General features: G+C 44.4%; 1 protein-coding gene across 1 annotated transcript in view; it reads right to left on the reverse strand.

The window, feature by feature from the left end:
- The window catches only part of LOC109885001 (tumor protein p63-regulated gene 1-like protein), a 111,823-nt gene that overhangs the window by 76,196 nt on the left and 17,247 nt on the right, over positions 1-18,380 (reverse strand). The window contains exon 4 of the mRNA XM_031838171.1: positions 8,659-8,835. Within this exon, the coding sequence (XP_031694031.1) occupies positions 8,659-8,835 (177 nt within the window). The remainder of the gene's footprint in view (positions 1-8,658; positions 8,836-18,380) is intronic.

The raw sequence follows: 18,380 nt of genomic DNA on the forward strand, positions 1-18,380 counted from the left end.
TTGAAGAGCATGCATTTAGTTTTACTTGTATTTAAGAGCAATTGGAGGCCACGGAAGGAGAGTTGTATGGCATTGAAGCTTGCCTGGAGGGTTGTTAACACAGTGTCCAAAGAAGGGCCGGAAGTATACAGAATGGTGTCGTCTGCGTAGAGGTGGATCAGGGACTCACCAGCAGCAAGAGCGACCTCATTGATGTATACAGAGAAGAGAGTCGGTCCAAGAATTGAACCCTGTGGCACCCCCATAGAGACTGCCAGAGGTCCGGACAGCAGACCCTCCGACTTGACACACTGAACTCTATCAGAGAAGTAGTTGGTGAACCAGGCGAGGCAATCATTTGAGAAACCAAGGCTGTCGAGTCTGCCGATGAGGATATGGTGATTGACAGAGTCGAAAGCCTTGGCCAGATCAATGAATACGGCTGCACAGTAATGTTTCTTATCGATGGCGGTTAAGATATCGTTTAGGACCTTGAGCGTGGCTGAGGTGCACCCATGACCAGCTCTGAAACCAGATTGCATAGCAGAGAAGGTATGGTGAGATTCGAAATGGTCGGTAATCTGTTTGTTGACTTGGCTTTCGAAGACCTTAGAAAGGCACGGTAGGATAGATATAGGTCTGTAGCAGTTTGGGTCAAGAGTGTCCCCCCCTTTGAAGAGGGGGATGACCGCAGCTGCTTTCCAATCTTTGGGAATCTCAGACGACACGAAAGAGAGGTTGAACAGGCTAGTAATAGGGGTGGCAACAATTTCGGCAGATAATTTTAGAAAGAAAGGGTCCAGATTGTCTAGCCCGGCTGATTTGTAGGGGTCCAGATTTTGCAGCTCTTTCAGAACATCAGCTGAATGGATTTGGGAGAAGGAGAAATGGGGAAGGCTTGGGCGAGTTGCTGTTGGGGGTGCAGTGCTGTTGTCCGGGGTAGGAGTAGCCAGGTGGAAAGCATGGCCAGCCGTAGAAAAATGCTTATTGAAATTCTCAATTATGGTGGATTTATCAGTGGTGACAGTGTTTCCTATCTTCAGTGCAGTGGGCAGCTGGGAGGAGGTGTTCTTATTCTCCATGGACTTTACAGTGTCCCAGAACTTTTTTGAGTTAGTGTTGCAGGAAGCAAATTTCTGCTTGAAAAAGCTAGCCTTGGCTTTTCTAACTGCCTGTGTATAATGATTTCTAGCTTCCCTGAACAGCTGCATATCACGGGGGCTGTTCGATGCTAATGCAGAACGCCATAGGATGTTTTTGTGTTGGTTAAGGGCAGTCAGGTCTGGGGAGAACCAAGGGCTATATCTGTTCCTGGTTCTAAATTTCTTGAATGGGGCATGTTTATTTAAGATGGTTAGGAAGGCATTTTTAAAAAATATCCAGGCATCCTCTACTGACGGGATGAGATCAATATCCTTCCAGGATACCCCGGCCAGGTCGATTAGAAAGGCCTGCTCGCAGAAGTGTTTCAGGGAGCGTTTTACAGTGATGAGTGGAGGTCGTTTGACCGCTGACCCATTACGGATGCAGGCAATGAGGCAGTGATCGCTGAGATCTTGGTTGAAGACAGCAGAGGTGTATTTAGAGGGGAAGTTGGTTAGGATGATATCTATGAGGGTGCCCGTGTTTAAGGTTTTGGGGAGGTACCTGGTAGGTTCATTGATTATTTGTGTGAGATTGAGGGCATCAAGTTTAGATTGTAGGATGGCTGGGGTGTTAAGCATGTTCCAGTTTAGGTCGCCTAGCAGCACGAACTCTGAAGATAGATGGGGGGCAATCAGTTCACATATGGTGTCCAGAGCACAGCTGGGGGCAGAGGGTGGTCTATAGCAGGCGGCAACGGTGAGAGACTTGTTTTTAGAGAGGTGGATTTTTAAAAGTAGAAGTTCAAATTGTTTGGGTACAGACCTGGATAGTAGGACAGAACTCTGCAGGCTATCTTTGCAGTAGATTGCAACACCGCCCCCTTTGGCAGTTCTATCTTGTCTGAAAATGTTGTAGTTTGGAATTAAAACTTCAGAATTTTTGGTGGTCTTCCTAAGCCAGGATTCAGACACAGCTAGAACATCCGGGTTGGCAGAGTGTGCTAAAGCAGTGAATAGAACAAACTTAGGGAGGAGGCTTCTAATGTTAACATGCATGAAACCAAAGCTATTACGGTTACAGAAGTCGTCAAAAGAGAGCGCCTGGGGAATAGGAGTGGAGCTAGGCACTGCAGGGCCTGGATTCACCTCTACATCGCCAGAGGAACATAGGAGGAGTAGAATAAGGGTACGGCTAAAAGCTATGAGAATTGGTCGTCTAGAACGTCTGGAACATAGAGTAAAAGGAGGTTTCTGGGGGCGATAAAATAGCATCAAGGTATAATGTACAGACAAATGTATGGTAGGATGTGAATACAGTGGAGGTAAACCTAGGTATTGAGTGATGAAGAGAGAGATATTGTCTCTAGAAACATCGTTGAAACCAGGAGATGTCATTGCATGTGTGGGTGGTGGAACTAATAGGTTGGATAAGGTATAGTGAGCAGGACTAGAGGCTCTACAGTGAAATAAGCCAATAAACACTAACCAGAACAGAAATGGACAAGACATATTGACATTAAGGATAGGCATGCTTAGTCGAGTGATCAAAAGGGTCCGGTGAGTGGAGAGGTTGGTTGGTGATTTAGACAGCTAGCCAGGGCATCGGTAGCAAGCTAGCATAGGATGGAGGTCTGTTAGCCACCCCTTACGTTCCGTCAGTAGATTAGTGGGGTTCCGTGTGGTAGAGGGGATTAATCCAAATCACACAACAACAACAAAAATAAAAACAATAGATATAGTTATAGAGGACCAAGAAGAAAAGATAATAATAATTTAAAAAATAATTAAAAAAAAATAATAATAAAAAAAATTGTCCGATTGTCTATTCAGATAGCAGCCGGTAAGACAGCTAACGGTTAGCAGGCCGCAGATGGGCGTTCAGGTAACGTCGCGACGGAGGAGCCGGCCGAATAACTCCTTCGGGTAGATAACGTCGGCAGTCCAGTTGTGAAGGCCCGGTGGGGCTCCGCGAAGGCAGTAAAACGGGTCCGGATAGGTGACTGCAGCCCAGGTGTGATTGATGGAACTCAGGAGTGATTGACGGAGCTTGCTAGCTCCGGAATAATTGATGTTTGCTCCGGAATCGACGAAGGCCGATGGTCACACGGATAGCAGCTAGCTAGCTGTGAGATCCGGGTATGAATGTCCAGGGACATGGAGAGAAAAATTGGTCCGGTATGTTCCGTTCCGAGCCGCGCTGCGCCGTACAGAACTGGCGATAGATTTTCGAGCTAAAGGATAGCTGATGACCACAAACCGTGGTTAGCTGAATATTAACGATTTGCCAGTAAAGGAGCTAACTAGCTTCTGTACTAGCTTCTGGATTAGCTTCTGGCTAGTTTCAGGCTAGCTTCTTGGAGTTTCTGGCTAGCTTCTTGGAGGATTACAGATCTGAGGTAAATAATACTTTTTTTATAAATATACATTGGTGAGGCGGGTTGCAGGAGAGTGTTTTGAAGATGAGTTGATGGAAAATAAAAATAAAATGTATGTGAAAAAGTTGTAAATATATATATATACAGGACACGACAAGACGAGGACAAAAGACGTCTGAACTGCTATGCCACTTGACAAATAAACTTTGATTTGAACACTTCCACATCCAACCACTGTTAACAACCACTGTTAATAACCACTGTTAATAACCTCTGTTAATAACCACTGTTAATAACCACTGTTAATAACCAGTTAATAACCACTGTTAATAACCACTGTTAATACTTTAATGGGCCCTCTGTACGTCAGGGCATACTGACTACTGGTTGCTGATAATGGGCCTCTGTACGTCTATGTAGATATTCAATTTTTTTTAAATCAACCGTTTCCAGCTACAATAGTAATTTACAACTAACAATGTCTACACCATATTTCTGATCAATTTGATGTTATTTTAATTTACAAAAAAATAGCTTTTCTTTGAAAAACAAGGTCTATAAGTGACCCCAAACTTTTGAACAAGTGTATATTTTTTAAATGAATATAAAATACAAATTGAGGGTGATGAACATGCGTTGGATCTGCTTCTGTTCTGGATGGGTCGGGGTCTCGTCGGGTCCATGGGATGAGGAGGGCTTTTAGCGGGTGGAATAGTGGGGACCAATTGTAGGTTTACTTATTAGCAATGCAAATATCATGGTACAAGCTATATAGACACTCCATCATCATTTTACAAACATATAAATAGAATTGAAAGTTGTGTCTCATTGAAATAAGTATAGTTATAATTGTAACGGTTTAGCAGATAATAAGAAAAGATCATCAGTATTTACCTGGATAAAAGAGAAGGAATATAATATCTATTGTTTACAGGAAACTCATTCAACAATTTTAGATGAAGTTTTGTGGAAAAAGGACTGGGGGGATAAATATATTTATTAAAGACGGGGAAAAGACGTTTAAAAGGGGTGATAATATTAAAATAAACAGTCATTTTGATCCAAATGTGCAAATTGTCCAAACAGATCATCAAGTGAACTAGTTTACATCCACTAAGATTGGTCATTAAAACTAGTTCACATCCGCTTAGGTTGGAGTCATTAAAACTAGTTTACATCCACTTAGGTTGGAGTCATTAAAACTAGTTTACATCCACTTAGGTTGGAGTCATTAAAACTAGTTTACATCCACTTAGGTTGGAGTCATTAAAACTAGTTTACATCCACTTAGGTTGGAGTCATTAAAACTAGTTTACATCCACTTAGGTTGGAGTCATTAAAACTAGTTTACATCCACTTAGGTTGGAGTCATTAAAACTAGTTTACATCCACTTAGGTTGGAGTCATTAAAACTAGTTTACATCCACTTAGGTTGGAGTCATTAAAGCTAGTTTACATCCACTTAGGTTGGAGTCATTAAAACTAGTTTACATCCACTTAGGTTGGAGTCATTAAAACTAGTTTACATCCACTTAGGTTGGAGTCATTAAAACTAGTTTACATCCACTTAGGTTGGAGTCATTAAAACTAGTTTACATCCACTTAGGTTGGAGTCATTAAAACTAGTTTACATCCACTTAGGTTGGAGTCATTAAAACTAGTTTACATCCACTTAGGTTGGAGTCATTAAAACTAGTTTACATCCACTTAGGTTGGAGTCATTAAAACTAGTTTACATCCACTTAGGTTGGAGTCATTAAAACTAGTTTACATCCACTTAGGTTGGAGTCATTAAAACTAGTTTACATCCACTTAGGTTGGAGTCATTAAAACTAGTTTACATCCACTTAGGTTGGAGTCATTAAAACTAGTTTACATCCACTTAGGTTGGAGTCATTAAAACTAGTTTACATCCACTTAGGTTGGAGTCATTAAAACTAGTTTACATCCACTTAGGTTGGAGTCATTAAAACTAGTTTACATCCACTTAGGTTGGAGTCATTAAAACTAGTTTACATCCACTCAGGTTGGAGTCATTAAAACTAGTTTATATCCACTCAGGTTGGAGTCATTAAAACTAGTTTACATCCACTCAGGTTGGAGTCATTAAAACTAGTTTACATCCACTCAGGTTGGAGTCATTAAAACTAGTTTACATCCACTTAGGTTGGAGTCATTAAAACTCATTATTCAACCACTCCACACATTTCTTGTTAACAAACTATAGTTTTGGCAAGTCTGTTAGGACATCTACTTTGTGCATGACACAAGTCATTTTTACGACAATTGTTCACAGACAGATTATTTCACTTATAATTCACTGTATCACAATTCCAGTGGGTCAGAAGTTTACATACACTAAGTTGACTGTGCCTTTAAACAGCTTGGAAAATTTCAGAAAATTATGTCATGGCTTTTAGAAGCTTCTGATAGGCTAATTGACCAAATTTGAGTCAATTGGAGGTGTATCTGTGGATGTATTTCAAGGCCTACCTTCAAACTCAGTGCCTCTTTGCTTGACATCATGGAAGAATCAAAAGAAATCAGCCAAGATGTCCACAAGTCTGGTACATCCTTGGGAGCAATTTCCAAACGCCTGAAGGCACCACGTTCATCTGTACAAACAATAGTACGCAAGTATAAACACCATGGGACCACGCAGCCGCCATAACGCTCAGGAAGGAGACGCGTTCTGTCTCCTAGAGATGAATGTACTTTGGTGCGAAAAGTGCAAATCAATCCCAGAACAACAGCAAAGGACCTTGTGAAGATGCTGGCGGAAACGGGTACAAAAGTCCAGACTACGGTTTGCAACTGGACATGGGGACAAAGATAGTACTTTTTTTCTGATGAAACACAAATAGAACTAGATGGTCATTATGGCCAAAGTTATGTTTGGAGGGAAAAGGGGGAGGCTTGCAAGCCGAAGAAAACCATCCCAACCGTGAAGAACAGGGGTGGCAGCATCATGTTGTGGGGGTGCTTTGCTGCAGGAGGGACTGGTGCACTTCACAAAATAGATGGCATTGAAGGAAGGAAAATTATGTGGATATATTGAAGCAACATCTCAAGACATCAGTCAGGAAGATAGAGCTTGGTCGCAAATGGGTCTTCCAAATGGACAATGACCCCAAGCATACTTCCAAAGTTGTGGAAAAATGGCTTAAGGACAACAAAGTCAAGGTATTGGAGTGGCCATCACAAAGCCCTGACCTCAATCCTGTAGGAAATTTGTGGGCAGAACTGAAAAAGTGTGTGTGAGCAAGTAGGCCTACATACTTGACTCAGTTACACCAGCTCTGTCAGGAGAAATGGGCCAAAATTCACCCAACTTATTGTGGGAAGCTTGTGGAAGGCCACCCGAAACATTTCACCCAAGTTAAACAATTTAAAGGCGATGCTACCAAATACTAATTGAGTGTATGTAAACTTCTGACCCACTGGGAATGTGATGAAAGAAATTAAAGCTGAAAGAAATCTCTCTCTACTATTATTCTGACATTTCACATTCTTAAAATATTGTGGTGATCCTAACTGACATAAGACAGGGAATTTTTACTAGGATTAAATGTCAGGAATTGTGAAAAACCGATATATACTGTATATACAAACACACACACACACATGCATGCATGTATGTATGTAGATATATTTACCCAAACAATATATGGGGTATTGGAAATGATGCAGACAATTACATTGATATATCCACAATATTAAAGCTGATCCAACCCTTAGCAAAAAAGAAAAGCTGTTGGCCAGCAAGTGGGTTTCTAGTGGTTGAATGAAATGTATTCAGAGAGCACGAGGTAACCAAACCTTATGCGACTGAATAAGGTAATCCTGAATACCAAATACTGACAAGTGAGTAGGAAAGGTGTACATTCCTAAGTCAGAATCGGCCCTCTGGCCCTGAATATACAGAGATAGAGCATTAACTGTTGGGATGACAACAGCTCATACAGACTGTTTATTATGGAAATATTAACATGGACAAAAGCAGCTGTTAGAAAGCATTGGAAAGGAGGAATTATTGGGGAAATTATTGTAGATTACTTTTGAACAGGAGGGGAAGGGATAAGGAGGAGGAGGAGGAGGACGAGGAAGAGGAGAGGGAGTAATGGAGATGGAAGGGAGGGATACTTATGTGAGGAGGAGAGGAAAGGAGAGGAGAGAGGAAAGGAGAGAAGAGAAGAGAAGAGGAGGAGAGTGAGGGGTACTCACGTGAGGAGGAGAGGAAAGGAGGAGAGGGGTACTCATGTGAGGAGGAGAGGAAAGGAGGAGAGAGGAGGAGAGGGGTACTCACGTGAGGAGGAGAGGAAAGGAGGAGAGAGTTGGAGAGAGATACTCACGTGAGGAGGAGAGGAAAGGAGGAGAGAGGAGGAGAGGGGTACTCACGTGAGGAGGAGAGGAGGAGGAGGAAGAGGAGAGGGAGTGATGGAGATGGAAGGCAGGGATACTTAGGAGGAGAGGAGAGGAGGAAAGGAGAGGAAAGAAGAGAAGAGGAGGAGAGGGGTACTCACGTGAGGAGGAGAGGAAAGGAGGAAAGGAGGAGAGGAGAGGGGTATTCACATGAGGAGGAGAGGAAAGGAGGAGAGGAGAGGGGTACTCACATGAGGAGGAGAGAAAATGAGGAAAGGAGGAGGAGAGGGGTACTCACATGAGGAGGAGAGAAAAGGAGGAAAGGAGGAGGAGAGGGGTACTCACATGAGGAGGAGAGAAAAGGAGGAAAGGGGTACTCACATGAGGAGGAGAGGAAAGGAGGAAAGGAGGAGGAGAGGGGTACTCACATGAGGAGGAGAGGAAAGGAGGAAAGGAGGAGAGGAGAGGAGGAAAGGAGGAGAGGAGAGGGGTACTCACATGAGGAGGAGAGGAAAGGAGGAAAGGAGGAGGAGAGGGGTACTCACATGAGGAGGAGAGGAAAGGAGGAAAGGAGGAGAGGAGAGGAGGAAAGGAGGAGAGGAGAGGGGTACTCACATGAGGAGGAGAGAAAAGGAGGAAAGGAGGAGGAGAGGGGTACTCACATGAGGAGGAGAGAAAAGGAGGAAAGGAGGAGGAGAGGGGTACTCACATGAGGAGGAGAGGAAAGGAGGAGAGGAGGGGTACTCACATGAGGAGGAGAGAAAAGGAGGAGGAGAGGGGTACTCACATGAGGAGGAGAGGAAAGGAGGAAAGGAGGAGAGGAGAGGAGGAAAGGAGGAGAGGAGAGGGGTACTCACTTGAGGAGAGACCGCTGGGGGAAGCTGAAGTTGCCATGGGAGATGCGGTCTATGAAGTTGAGAGGGATTTTCTGTATCTGCTCAATGTTGAGCATGATGAAGTCGTACTTACAGACCAGCAGGGAGTTGTCTGTGATCAGAACTACACGCTCTTTCTCGTTGTTCCAATGGTCAACCCTGGAGAATAGAGGTGAAGTATTTATCATTTTCTTAACAAAGTAAGGGCTCTACTCAATCTGTATCGCAGAAGTTCAGCGTTACAACGTGATTTTAATTGAAATGCAATGTTTTCCGCGTTAGCGGAGACTGGATTCACGGTAAACGCTGCATTTACTGGCACAATTGGAAATGACCTTTAAAGGCCCAGTGCAGTGAAAAAAGTGATTTCCAACACTATGAGATTGGAATAATACTGTGAAAATGATGATAATGCCCTTTGAGTGTAAGAACTGTTTGAAAAGACTGCCTGAAATGTCAGATGGTTTTGGTGGGATGGAGTTTTGGCCGGCCTTATGACATCACCAGGTGAGCAATTAGTTAATAGACCAATAAGAAAGAGAGTTCCGAATCTCTCTGCCAATAACAGCTAGTTTTCAGTTTTTCCCCTCCCCAATTCAGACCACTTTATAACATGTAGACAATATATAAATAATAAATATATAATAATATAATCATCCTCTAATGATAGCTGAATTGTCTGGTACTGATACAACGTTACAGCTGTTCTGGTAACTGCATTAACACATTCTCCAAACAACTTCCATTTTGACCACTCATCCAAACAACTTCCATTTTGACCACTCATCCAAACAACTTCCATTTTGACCACTCATCCAAACAACTTCCATTTTGACCACTCATCCAAACAACTTCCATTTTGACCACTCATCCAAACAACTTCCATTTTAACCACTACTTTTGATTCATTACTACCAGCCACTCCAGCCAATCAGTGAATTAGACAGACACAAACGCAGACACTCCAGCCAATCAGTGAATTAGACAGACACAAACGCAGACACTCCAGCCAATCAGTGAATTAGACAGACACAAACGCAGACACTCCAGCCAATCAGTGAATTAGACAGACACAAACACTCCAGCCAATCAGTGAATTAGACAGACACACACACAGACACTCCAGCCAATCAGTTAATTAAACAGACACACAGACTCACTCTAGCCAATCAGTGAATTAGACAGACACACACACAGACACTCCAGCCAATCAGTGAATTAAACAGACACACAGACTCACTCCAGCCAATCAGTGAATTAGACAGACACACACACAGACACTCCAGCCAATCAGTGAATTAAACAGACACACACACAGACACTCCAGCCAATCAGTGAATTAGACAGACACACACACACAGACACTCCAGCCAATCAGTGAATTAAACAACAGGAACACACACACTAGTGATGGGCGGGTTGACCCATAATCCGCAGTCCCCACGGTCAACTTCAGCTTCCCCCAGCAGACTCTCCTCAGGCAGTTAACCCACTGTTCCCCTGAACAAGGCAGTTAACCCACTGTTCCCCTGAACAAGGCAGTTAACCCACTGTTCCCCTGAACAAGGCAGTTAACCCACTGTTCCCCTGAACAAGGCAGTTAACCCACTGTTCCCCTGAACAAGGCAGTTAACCCACTGTTCCCCTGAAGTTGGCAGTTAACCCACTGTTCCCCCTGAACAAGGCAGTTAACCCACTGTTCCCCATGAACAAGGCAGTTAACCCACTGCTTCCCTGAACAAGGCAGTTAACCCACTGTTCCCCTGAACAAGGCAGTTAACCCACTGTTCCCCTGAACAAGGCAGTTAACCCACTGTTCCCCTGAACAAGGCAGTTAACCCACTGTTCCCCTGAACAAGGCAGTTAACCCACTGTTCCCCTGAACAAGGCAGTTAACCCACTGTTCCCCTGAACAAGGCAGTTAACCCACTGTTCCCCTGAACAAGGCAGTTAACCCACTGTTCCCCATGAACAAGGCAGTTAACCCACTGCTCCCCTGAACAAGGCAGTTAACCCACTGCTCCCCTGAACAAGGCAGTTAACCCACTGTTCCCCTGAACAAGGCAGTTAACCCACTGTTCCCCTGAACAAGGCAGTTAACCCACTGTTCCCCTGAACAAGGCAGTTAACCCACTGTTCCCCTGAACAAGGCAGTTAACCCACTGTTCCCCTGAACAAGGCAGTTAACCCACTGCTCCCCTGAACAAGGCAGTTAACCCACTGCTCCCCTGAACAAGGCAGTTAACCCACTGTTCCCCTGAACAAGGCAGTTAACCCACTGTTCCCCTGAACAAGGCAGTTAACCCACTGTTCCCCTGAACAAGGCAGTTAACCCACTGTTCCCCTGAACAAGGCAGTTAACCCACTGTTCCCCTGAAGTTGGCAGTTAACCCACTGTTCCCCCTGAACAAGGCAGTTAACCCACTGTTCCCCTGAACAAGGCAGTTAACCCACTGTTCCCCTGAACAAGGCAGTTAACCCACTGTTCCCCTGAAGTTGGCAGTTAACCCACTGTTCCCCCTGAACAAGGCAGTTAACCCACTGTTCCCCATGAACAAGGCAGTTAACCCACTGCTCCCCTGAACAAGGCAGTTAACCCACTGTTCCCCTGAACAAGGCAGTTAACCCACTGTTCCCCTGAACAAGGCAGTTAACCCACTGTTCCCCTGAACAAGGCAGTTAACCCACTGTTCCCCTGAACAAGGCAGTTAACCCACTGTTCCCCTGAACAAGGCAGTTAACCCACTGTTCCCCATGAACAAGGCAGTTAACCCACTGCTCCCCTGAACAAGGCAGTTAACCCACTGCTCCCCTGAACAAGGCAGTTAACCCACTGTTCCCCTGAACAAGGCAGTTAACCCACTGTTCCCCATGAACAAGGCAGTTAACCCACTGCTCCCCTGAACAAGGCAGTTAACCCACTGCTCCCCTGAACAAGGCAGTTAACCCACTGTTCCCCTGAACAAGGCAGTTAACCCACTGTTCCCCTGAACAAGGCAGTTAACCCACTGTTCCCCTGAACAAGGCAGTTAACCCACTGCTCCCCTGAACAAGGCAGTTAACCCACTGTTCCCCTGAACAAGGCAGTTAACCCACTGTTCCCCTGAACAAGGCAGTTAACCCACTGTTCCCCATGAACAAGGCAGTTAACCCACTGTTCCCTGGTAGGCAGTCATTGAAAATAAGAATTTGTTCTTAACTGACTTGCCTGGTGAAATAAAAGCTCAAATAAATAAAATATCTGCGGGGCAGGTGGGTTTAGGGTCATTCAATACTGTGTGGTTGAAGGGTTGAATAAAGAGAAAAGAATCCATAAATGTATCATTCTTCTTCTATTTACATTCGGAAGGTACTCGGACCCCTTGACATTTTGTTATGCTACATCCTCACCCTGTTTTCTACCATCCGTCAGCCTTATTCTAAAATGGATTAAATATGAAGAAAATTAAACATCCCATGATGACAAAGAGAAAAACTGGTTTTTAGACATTTCTGACCAGGAATTAAAAATTAAAAACAAATCCCTTATTTACATAATTGTTCAGACCCTTTGCTATGAGACTTGAAATTGAGCTCAGTTGCATCCTGTTTCCATTGATGTTTCTACAACTTGATTGGAGTCCACCTGTGGAGAATTCAATTGATTGGACATGATTTAGAAAAGGCACACACCTATATAAGGTTCCACAGCTGACAGTGCATGTCAGAGCAAAAAACAAGCCATGAGGTCGAAGGAATTGTCTGTAGAGCTCCAAGACAGGATTGTGTCGAAGAACAGTTCTGGGGAAGGGTACCAACAAATACCTGCAGCATTGAAGGTCCCCAAGAACACAGGGGCCTCCATCATTCTTAAATGGAAGAAGTTTGGATTAACTCTTTCTAGAGCTGGCCGCCCGGCCAAACTGAACAATCGGGGGAGAAGGGCCTTGATCAGGGAGGTGACCAAGAACCCGATGGTCACTCTGACAGAGATCCAAAGTTCCCCTGTGGAGATGGGAGAACCTTCCAGAAGGACAACCATCTCTGCAGCACTCCACCTATCAGGCGTTTATGGTAGAGTGGCCAGACGGAAGCCACTCCTCAGTAAAAGGCACATGACAGCCCACTTGGAGTTTGCTAAAAGGCACCTAAAGGACAAAATTCTCTGGTCTGTTTTAACCAAGATTTAACTCTTTGGCCTGAAAGCCAAGCATCACGTTTGGAGGAAACCTGGCATCATCCCTACGGTGAAGCATTGGGATTGCAGCATCATGCTGTGGGGATGTTTTTCAGCAGCAGGAACTGGGAGACGGAAAGTTCACCTTCCCACAGGACACCGACCCTAAGCACACAGCCAAGACAACGCAGGAGAAGCTTCGGGACAAGTCTCTGAATGTCCTTGAGTGGCTCAGCCAGAGCCCGGACTTGAACTCGCCCAATTTTTCAGTTTTTGATTTGTTAAAAAAGTTTGAAATATCCAATAAATGTCGTTCCACTTCATGATTGTGTCCCACTTGTTGTTGATTCTTCACAAAAAAATACAGTTTTATATCTTTATGTTTGAAGCCTGAAATGTGGCAAAAGGTCGCAAAGTTCAAGGGGGACGAATATTTCGCAAGGCACTGTAGTTTGTGGAATTGATTTCCTTCTTAATGCGTTTGAGCCAAACAGTTGAGTTGTGACAAGGTAGGGGTGGTATACAGAACATAACCCCATTTGGTAAAAGACCAAGTCCATATTATGGCAAGAACAGCTCAAATAAGCAGAGAGAAAGCAAAGCACCATGATGAAACTGGCTCTCATGAGGACCACCACAGGAAAGGAAGACCCAGAGTTACCTCTGCTGCAGAGGAGAAGTTCATTAGAGTTACCAGACTCAGAAATTGCAGCCCAAATAAATGGTTCCCAGAGTTTAAGTAACAGACACATCTCAACAAGAACTGTTCAGAGGAGACTGTGTGAATCCAGCCTTCATGCTGGATTGCATGAATTGCTGCAAAGAAACCACTACAAAAGGACACCAATAAGAAGAAGAGACTTAATTGGGCCAAAAAACATGAGCAATGGACATTGGACCGGTGGAAATCTGTCCTTTGGTCGTATGAGTCCAAATTTGAGATTTTTGGTTCAAACCGCCGTGTCTTTGTAAGACAGAGTAACCATCCCATCTGATTTGCTCTTAGTGGGACTATCATTCGTTTTTCAACAGGACAATGACCCAAAACACACCTCCAGGCTGTGTAAGGGCTATTTGACCAAGAAGGAGAGTGATGATGCTGCATCAGATGACCTGACCGCCACAATCACCCGACCTCAACTCAATTGAGATGGTTTGGGATGAGTTGGACCACAGAGTGAAAGAAAAGCAGCCAACAAGTGTTCAGCATATGTGGGAACTCCTTCAAGACTGCTGGAAAAGCATTCCAGGTGAGAGAATGCCAAGAGTGTGCAAAGCTGTCATCAAGGCAAAAGGGAGGCAACTTTGAAGAATCTCAAATCTCAAATACAAAAGGACACCAATAAGAAGATGGACATTAGACCAGTGGAAATCTGTCCTTTGGTCTGATGAGTCCAAATTTGAGATTTTTGGTTCCAACTGCCGTGTCTCTGTGAGATGCAGAGTAGGTGAACAGATTATCTCTGCATGTGTGGTTCCCACCGTGAAGCATGGAGGAGGAGGTGTGGGGGTGCTTTAGTGGTGACGCTGTCAGTGATATATTTAGAATTCAAGGCACACTTGACCAGCATGGCTAACACAGCATTTGGCTAACACCATCCCATCTGGTTTGCGCTTAGTGGGACTATCATTTGTTTTTCAACAGGACAATGACCCAACACACCTCCAGGCTGGTAACTCTAATGAAATGGTTTGGGATGAGTCGGACTGCAGAGTGAAGGAAAAGCAGCCAACAAGTGCTCAGCATATGTGGGAATTCCTTCCATACTGTTGGAAAGGCATTTTTAGTTAAAGCTGGTTGAGAGAATGCCAAGAGTGTGTAGAGGGTGGCTACATAGAAGAATCTAACATATATTTTGATTTGTTTAACACTTTTTTTGCTTACTACATGACTCCATATGTGCTATTTAATAGTTTTGATATCTTCACTGTTATTCTACAATGTAGAAAATAGTAAAAAATTAAGAAAAACCCTTGAATGAGAAGGTGTGTCCAAACGTTTGAGTGGTACTGTAGGTGGGCCATGCTTGTAGCATCAGACCCCAAAACACAAGGCTTTAATTGCTGCCAACTGTGCTTCAACAAAGTACTGAATAAAGGGTCTGAATACTTATGTAAATGTGATATTTCAGTTTTTTTATTTCATACATTTGCTAAAATGTCTAAAAACCTGTTTCTGCTTTGTCATTCTGGGGTATTGTGATGTCATTCTGGGGTATTGTGATGTCATTCTGGGGTATTGTGATGTCATTCTGGGGTATTGTGATGTCATTATGGGGTATTGTGATGTCATTCTGGGGTATTGTGATGTCATTCTGGGGTATTGTGATGTTATTCTGGGGTATTGTGATGTCATTCTGGGGTATTGTGTGTAGATTGATGAGGAAAAAATATAATTGAATCCATTTTAGAATAAGGCTGTAACGTAACAAAATGTGGAAAAAGTCAAGGGGTCTGAATACTTTCCGAATGCACTGTACGTGTTAGGAACTTCAAATAGGTCAAGGGAACTGTAGCCTACTGTTCAGATTGGTTAAATGGAGTATGAAATCTGTAACCTCTCACATACAGTGGCAAGAAAACGTCTGTGAACCCCCTAGGATAATGACTTCTCCAAAAGCTAATTGGAGTCAGGAGTCAGCTAACCTGGAGTCCAATCAATGAGACAAGATTGGAGATGTTGGTTAGAGCTGCCCTGCCCTATACAGAACACTCACAAAATTGGAGTTTGCTATTCACAAGAAGCATTGCCTGATGTGAACCATGCCTCGAACAAAAGACATCCCAGAAGACCAAAGATTAAGAATTGTTGACTTACATGAAGCTGGAAAGGGTTACACATGTATCACTAAAAGCCTTGATGTTTATCAGTCCAATGTAAGACAAATTGTCTATAAATGGAGAAAGCACTGTTGCCACTTTCTCTAGTAGTGGCCGTCCAGCAAAGATGACTGCAAGAGCACAGTGCAGAATGTTCAATGAGGTTAAGAAGAATCCTAGACTTACAGAAATCTCTGGAACATGCTAACATCTCTGTTGACGAGTCTACGATACGTAAAACACTAAACAAGAATGGTGTTCATGAGAGGACACCACGGAAGAAGCCACTGCTGTCCAAAAAAACATTGCTGCATGTCTGAAGTTTGTGGACAGATGAAACTACAGTTGAGTTGTTTGGAAGGAAAACACAACACTATGTGTGGAGAAAAAAAGGCACAGTACACCAACATCAAATCCTCATCCCAACTGTAATGTATGGTGGAGGGAGCATCATGGTTTGGGGCTGCTTTGTTACCTCAGGGTCTGGACAGCTTGCTATCATCGAGGGAAAAATGAATTCACAAGTTCATCAAGACATTTTGCAGCGGAATGTTAGGCTATCTGTCCACCTATTGAAGCTCAACAGAAGTTGGGTGATGCAACAGGACAACGACCCAAAACACAGAAGTAAATCAACAACAGAGTGGCTTCAACATAAGAAAATACGCCTTCTGGAGTGGCCCAGTCCGTCCTGACCTCAACCCGATTCAGATGCTGTGGCATGACCTCGAGAGCGGTTCACACCAGACATCCTAAGAATATTGCTGATCTGAAACAGTTTTGTAAAGAGGAATGGTCCAAAATTCCTCCTGACCGTTGTGCAGGTCTGTTCCGCAACTACAGAAAACATGTGGTTGAGGTTATTGCTGCCAAATCAGGATCAACCAGTTATTAAATCCAAGTGTTCACATACTTTTTCCCACAATGCACTGTGAATGTTGACATGGTGTGTTCAATAAAGACATGAAAACGTATAATTGTTTGTGTTATTAGTTTAAGCAGACGGTGTTTGTCTATTGTTGTGACCTAGATGAAGGTCAGATCAAATTTTATGACAAATTTATGCAGAAATCCAGGTAATTCCAAAGGTTTCAAATATTTGGTGTTGACACTGTAGCCTTAATATTAACTCATGCATAATTAAGTATTTATTGCAGTAAAATTATATACCAAATGTACTCGGGAACAAGAGTGGAGAAATATGATTGATTTCTTTCAGCATCTTGAGAGAATGTAAATGTGCAGTTCGATACCATCTGTAAAGATGCTGTCTTCAACAGCATCATAACAGCTGATAGTAGTTCAACCACAGTTAGGGACCGTCTGCAAAGGTGCTGTCTTCAACAGCATCATAACAGCTGATAGTAGTTCAACCACAGTTAGGGACCGTCTGTAACGGTGCTGTCTTTAACAGCATCATAACAGCTGCTAGTATTTCAACCACAGTTAGGGACAGTTAGGGTCTGATAAATGAACAAGCCTACAGTCTATGGCCAGATAACATACAGTAGGACAACTTGTATTCTGTTCTTCTGAAATACATTTTCTTCATATCATAATGTTTCTTCAGACCTGACTAAAATAAATAATGGATTTATTGTGATATTATTGATTTAATACACTTTTTAAAATGCAGATGTTCCAAAGGCACGCTGTCACATCTACCCCAGCTCCACGCTGTCACATCTACCCCAGCTCCACGCTGTCACGTCTACCCCAGCTCCACGCTGTCACGTCTACCCCAGCTCCACGCTGTCACGTCTACCCCAGCTCCACGCTGTCACATCTACCCCAGCTCCACGCTGTCACGTCTACCCCAGCTCCACGCTGTCACATCTACCCCAGCTCCACGCTGTCACGTCTACCCCAGCTCCACGCTGTCACATCTACCCCAGCTCCACGCTGTCACGTCTACCCCAGCTCCACGCTGTCACATCTACCCCAGCTCCACGCTGTCACGTCTACCCCAGCTCCACGCTGTCACATCTACCCCAGCTCCACGCTGTCACGTCTACCCCAGCTCCACGCTGTCACATCTACCCCAGCTCCACGCTGTCACGTCTACCCCAGCTCCACGCTGTCACGTCTACCCCAGCATTACGCCCACCTGGCAACCCTCACGACGCCCACCTGGCAACCCTCACGACGCCCACCTGGCAACCCTCACGACGCCCACCTGGCAACCCTCATTACGCTCACCTGGCAACCCTCATTACGCCCACCTGGCAACCCTCATTACGCCCACCTGGCAAGCCTCACGACGCCCACCTGGCAAGCCTCACGACGCCCACCTGGCAACGCTCACGACGCCCACCTGGCAACCCTCACGATGCCCACCTGGCAACCCTCACGACGCCCACCTGGCAATCCTCATTACGCTCACCTGGCAACCCTCATGACGACCACCTGGCAACCCTCATTATGCCCACCCGGCAACCCTCATTATGCCCACCCGGCAACCCTCACGACGCCCACCTGGCAACCCTCATTACGCCCACCTGGCAACCCTAAATACCCCCACCTGGCAACCTTAAATACGCCAACCTGGCAACCCTAAATACGCCTACCTGGCAACCCTCACACCTGGACTTCATCACCTCCCTGATTACTCCCTCTTTATATAGCACCACCTAGCATCACTCTACAGGCAGTATTGGTTCAGTTTTCATGTCCAGACGCTGCTCTTGTTTTCTCCGTGTTTGTTATTATTAAACTCACCATTTTCAAC

The sequence above is a fragment of the Oncorhynchus kisutch genome, linkage group LG13, assembly GCF_002021735.2.
Source record: "Oncorhynchus kisutch isolate 150728-3 linkage group LG13, Okis_V2, whole genome shotgun sequence".
Taxonomy (NCBI): Eukaryota; Metazoa; Chordata; class Actinopteri; order Salmoniformes; family Salmonidae; genus Oncorhynchus; species Oncorhynchus kisutch.